The sequence below is a fragment of the Perna viridis genome, chromosome 4 (assembly GCF_037379345.1).
Source record: "Perna viridis isolate PV_CMFRI_1.1 ecotype Kerala chromosome 4, ASM3737934v1, whole genome shotgun sequence".
NCBI lineage: Eukaryota > Metazoa > Mollusca > Bivalvia > Mytilida > Mytilidae > Perna > Perna viridis.
Genome location: NC_142448.1, coordinates 31778695 through 31783325, shown reverse-complemented (window position 1 = coordinate 31783325; position 4631 = coordinate 31778695). Strand labels below are relative to the sequence as shown.

The 4631-nt window shown below is 36.1% G+C and overlaps 1 protein-coding gene across 1 annotated transcript; it reads right to left on the bottom strand.

Moving 5' to 3' along the window:
* Positions 1 to 530: 530 nt before the first annotated feature.
* Positions 531 to 1133, bottom strand: LOC148619756 (protein CFDP2-like). Its single transcript, XM_088577058.1, has one exon. The coding sequence runs from the start codon at positions 1131 to 1133 to the stop codon at positions 531 to 533; it is 603 nt and encodes a 200-aa protein (XP_088433184.1).
* Positions 1134 to 4631: the final 3498 nt, after the last annotated feature.

Below are 4631 nucleotides of genomic sequence, written 5' to 3'. Positions count from 1 at the left end.
GCTGTTATGATTTCAGATATTTCTGGTGGTTCTATATCTATGTCAAGCTCTACTTCTGCATCTTTAATTTCCGGTTCTTGAGAAGGTGGTGGCCTGTTAAGTAACTCTTCAAAATGTTCTGTCCACCTTTTTTCTTGAGCTCTTTCTGAGGTTAATATGTTACCCTGTTTGTCTTTGACAGGTAAATTTGGAGATGATCTATTCTTCCCACATATAGTTCTTGTAATTTTGTATAATTTACTCTGTTCTCCTTTCTGTGCTGCTTCTTCTGTATTATTTGCTAGCTCTTCCATAAAATTCCGTTCGTCTGTTCGAACTAGTTTCTTAACTTCTTTTTGTATTGAGCTGTATTCTTGTTGGAGTCTTTCTTTTAGCCGAGGTGATTTGGTCTTATCTCTTTTGGCTTTAATCTCTCTTCTATTATTTATTGTTTTCCAAGTTTCAGGTGTTATCCAGTCCTTATGTTTTTGCTTTTGTCGCAAACCTAAACACTCTTCGCTTGTTTTTGTATATATGTCGGTTATTTTGTTCTATTTTTCATCAATATCATCCACAACATCTTCCAAGATATTTAACGTTTCATAGCGATTCTTGAGTATTATTGAAAAGTCATTTTTTACCTTCAAGATGTTAAGTTTTTCTGTATCATAACGAGTGGTTGTAACTTTCTTTCCGGCTGCTCTGAGCTTGAGTCTGATATTTGCTGTAACAAGTTGATGGTCACTTTCTACATCAGCTCCTCTTTTGACTCTTACATCTAGCAAAGGTCGTCTCCACATTCCATTTATCATGATGTGGTCAATTTGATTTCTGTTTCTTAAGTTTGGTGAATACCACGTTAACTTGTGGATATCCTTATGAGGGAATAGTGTGCCTCCAATGACATAGTTGTTGATGTTGCAGAAGTCAGTTAATCTTTCACCATTTTCATTCATACTACCACATCCATGTGTACCCATAGTTCTTTCAAAGTTCAAGTTGTTATTGCCTACTTTTGCATTCAGGTCACCCATAATTATTTTGATGTCATGATGTGGGGTTTGATCTAACTCTTGTTGAAGTTGCTCATAGAATGCATCTTTGTCTTCATCGCTGGCATCATTTATTGGAGCATAGCACTGAAGTAGCGTCATATTAACTTGTTTACCCCTCAGTCTAGCCATGATCAATCTGTTGCTGACTGGTTTCCATTCCATCAGGGTTCTGTCTACTCCTTTCTTTAGAATGATGGCTACTCCCTCCTGATGTTTCCCATCTTCTCTTCCTGAGTATAGTACTGTTTCGCCTGTTGTTGTTCTTTCCAGATCCTGTCCAGCTACTTTCACTGACACCTAAAATTTGTAGTTTGTACCGTTGCATCTCAGCTGTTATCTGTGCGAGCTTGCCTGTTGCATACATCGTTCTCACGTTCCAACACCCGATGTTTGTATTGGTTTTTACCATGTTGAGGGCCTCCCTAGTCATGTTGGTAGTCTCCTCTCGGCTTTTTCTACCTACAGTCATTAAAGCTCCACTGTTGGTGCGGTGGGGGCTCTCCTCCACAGTTGTAGATTTTTTCTTCGTTGCTGTTTCCGTAACATGTTTTTTTTTACAAGTTAGGGTTGTTAGCCCTAAGCTTAACCCCCATAACTTGGAGGACCAGTAGATTTTCTGTAGGGGGATCCTTCCCTTAGATGGATGCATCACCATGCTAACGAGTACCATCTTTACGGATTTTCTGTCTGGGTTTTCTCCCATAGCCTTTGACTGTCCAAAGCCTTCTACAAGGCAGTAGTGTGATGCTATTTAATCTATAGCTGGATCAAGGTTGATGAGTGCTAGGGCGTATCCACACGCCAATGGGCCTACACACTGCATCTCTAGGGTCCTTGATACTCCGAGATCCTCTACAGTTTAGCCTAGGATACTAGACCCTAGTTACCGTGTGCTGTCGCGAGGAGGCACTGTAGAGGTCTTAGACTGGTAGGGGCTTTGTACTGACAAGAAAGACTTACGCACTCGGCTTTCTTTTTCACCTACAAGTAGGCTAGTCAGCGGCAGTAGTAGAGTCTTCGACTCCCCCTGCACTAGGCGCATATCCAATCCCTGTGATAATAATCACCAGCACACTAAGTGATCTATTTTTTTGACTAGTACATTGAAATGCATTTTTAGATACTCTGGTGTTAAGTTGTTTAGCACTTTATATGTTAAAACAAATTTTCTCTATATAATAAGTGATCTATTATATAGAGAAAATTTGTTTTAACATATAAAGTGCTAAACAACTTAACACCAGAGTATCTAAAAATGCATTTCAATTTACTGGTCAAATAAAATCCAGAACAACTAGACAAAAATCTACTTTTAACACCAAGAGCTAAAACTGGATAGTATAAGTGTTCGTTTGCCATTTCTTCTAGTGTTAGTTGGAATAATGTGTCAATTGGTGTTATGGAAAATACATCTTTAGAAATGTTTAAAGCACATTCCTTCAATTCATATTCCAAATAATATGCGTGTATTGTTATTTATGTGTTTGCAGTTTGTGTAACTTAATGTGCTATTTATCCTGTCTAAATAAAATACATCATTGTTATTATTTTTAAACTGATGATATTAAACACGATGTTATTTTGTGCTTTATCCCCAGGAACAGCAACGTATATTTTGATGGAAGATGGATGAAGATATTTCCGCAACATAGGTATATTTGAAAATTTATGCTGCTTTTGTACTCATTGACCTTAAATAACGTTGTTTCTTATAGTTACAAAATACAGAAAGACCAATCCGATGTAAACATTCAAAAACTTTGGTATGCTGTACATATATTCCAAGGAGTAACCTCAGTAGCATCTGAGCCAAATACTTGAAAGTTGAAGGTCCAATAGTAAGAGAAGTCCACAAGAACTACTAGGAAGCCGAATCCAGAACCAATAAGTTCTACCATGTGCAATAAAAGGGACGAAGCATTATTGTTTTGATTGAATATTGAATTTTTTAATACTTCAAATTTTGGTAAACAATAATTGGAATAATTCAAGTCCTTCCAAAGTTTGTGAATACCCTGGGAGACTTCTAGCCCACCATCAGCGGCATCGAATTACATACAGGGCAATACAATCAATACCAGTATTTACAGATAATGTGCAGCCACTTTTAATAGCTCTAGGCTTGGGCCAGTGTAACTACTGTAATATTGTTTCATGATATGTGATATATCCAGTGTTCGGGGGTATGAAAATTAGTAATATGAGCTTAATTGAGACCAATGTCTAATATATTTCGTTCAGGTTTCAGCATAAAAATGTATTTCATCATTTTTAATGAAGTCGGGAACTTTAGACTTTCAACCAAATAACTTGTGTTTCCAAAACCTAAAAGATTCCCAAATTTACTATTCGAAGTATTTTGTCTCTCAAAAGTGCGTAAAATTTGAGCAAGAAGATAAAAAATGAAGGTTTGTGTCTATATCACAGGCATTTTGGTCCAGAATTAAAAAAAAATTACCCCCCCCCCCGAAAAAAAATCGAAGATTCATCGCTTCTAACAATTATTAGCAAGTTCTGACGAAAATTATTACATTTTTCGCAATGTTGACGCTGCACCGAAATTCATGTATATATGAATTTCGGGGGATGGGGTGGGGGTGAGGTCAAAATTCCGGAAAATGCCAAATTGTCGTCAGTACTTGTTAATAATTGTTAAAAACATGGATTTTCGACTTGTTTGGAAAAAAAATAAAATCCTGGACCCAAATGCCCATTTAATATCGTAATACGCAGTCCAGCAATATCAAGGTTGCGTGGTAAAGCTAGTTATTTTCTGATTTAATTGGTACTATCCTTGAACATAACAAAATTTTCAAGCAAGGGTGGTTCTTCTGCACCTGCTGTCGTATAATATAAGTTCAATGCAACCGCAATGAAGATTTTAAGTCTATTATTTTCCCAGAATCGCGACGATATATACGCATCTCTACTTATTAAATGTCCTGAGAATCATGCAGTGATAGTGATAATTTGAAAATGCTAATTTTAACATGTTAAGTAGCACTCCAGATAAGAATCATGAAAAATGTGATTCATGGGTGAAAAACCTACATATTTTATTTTTTTGATATTTTGTTTGAATTGCCATGGTAAACAGAAATTAACATTCGGTTTTTCATTTAAACCGTGTTCGTAGGAGATAAAAATCATATGGAATGCACTGTAGATTTCAAAATTAAGGGAGAAAATTCTGTAAATGAAACTCAAATACACATGTACGTCAAAACAAATATCTCTTCTAATTTGAAAAAGAAATTAACCCCCTTCCGTGAACAAAAATAAACCAATCTAATTAAAATTAGACATATCAATTGTTCCTTTCAGTCACTGCATGTACGTGACTGAATGAAACAATTGATAGGTCTGGTTTTAATTGACTCCTATAGATACATTTTGACAAGCCCCCACCCCCAGCTAAAAATGGTAAGTTCCTTAACTTCAGTTATATGTGCGTTCATTTGACTATAAAATGACAATATGGTCACCAGAAAAAGAGGTCAAGTTCTTACAAAATTCCATGACTTTTTTATCTAAAAAGCTATTTTCTTAGTTTAGTTGCCGTGAGAACTTTCAGGACTTTGAAATTTGAAGCTATGG

Excerpts from the sequence above, each read along its gene's own strand:
- LOC148619756 (XM_088577058.1), bottom strand. The coding sequence starts at position 1,133 with ATGACGCTACTTCAGTGCTATGCTCCAATAAATGATGCCAGCGATGAA.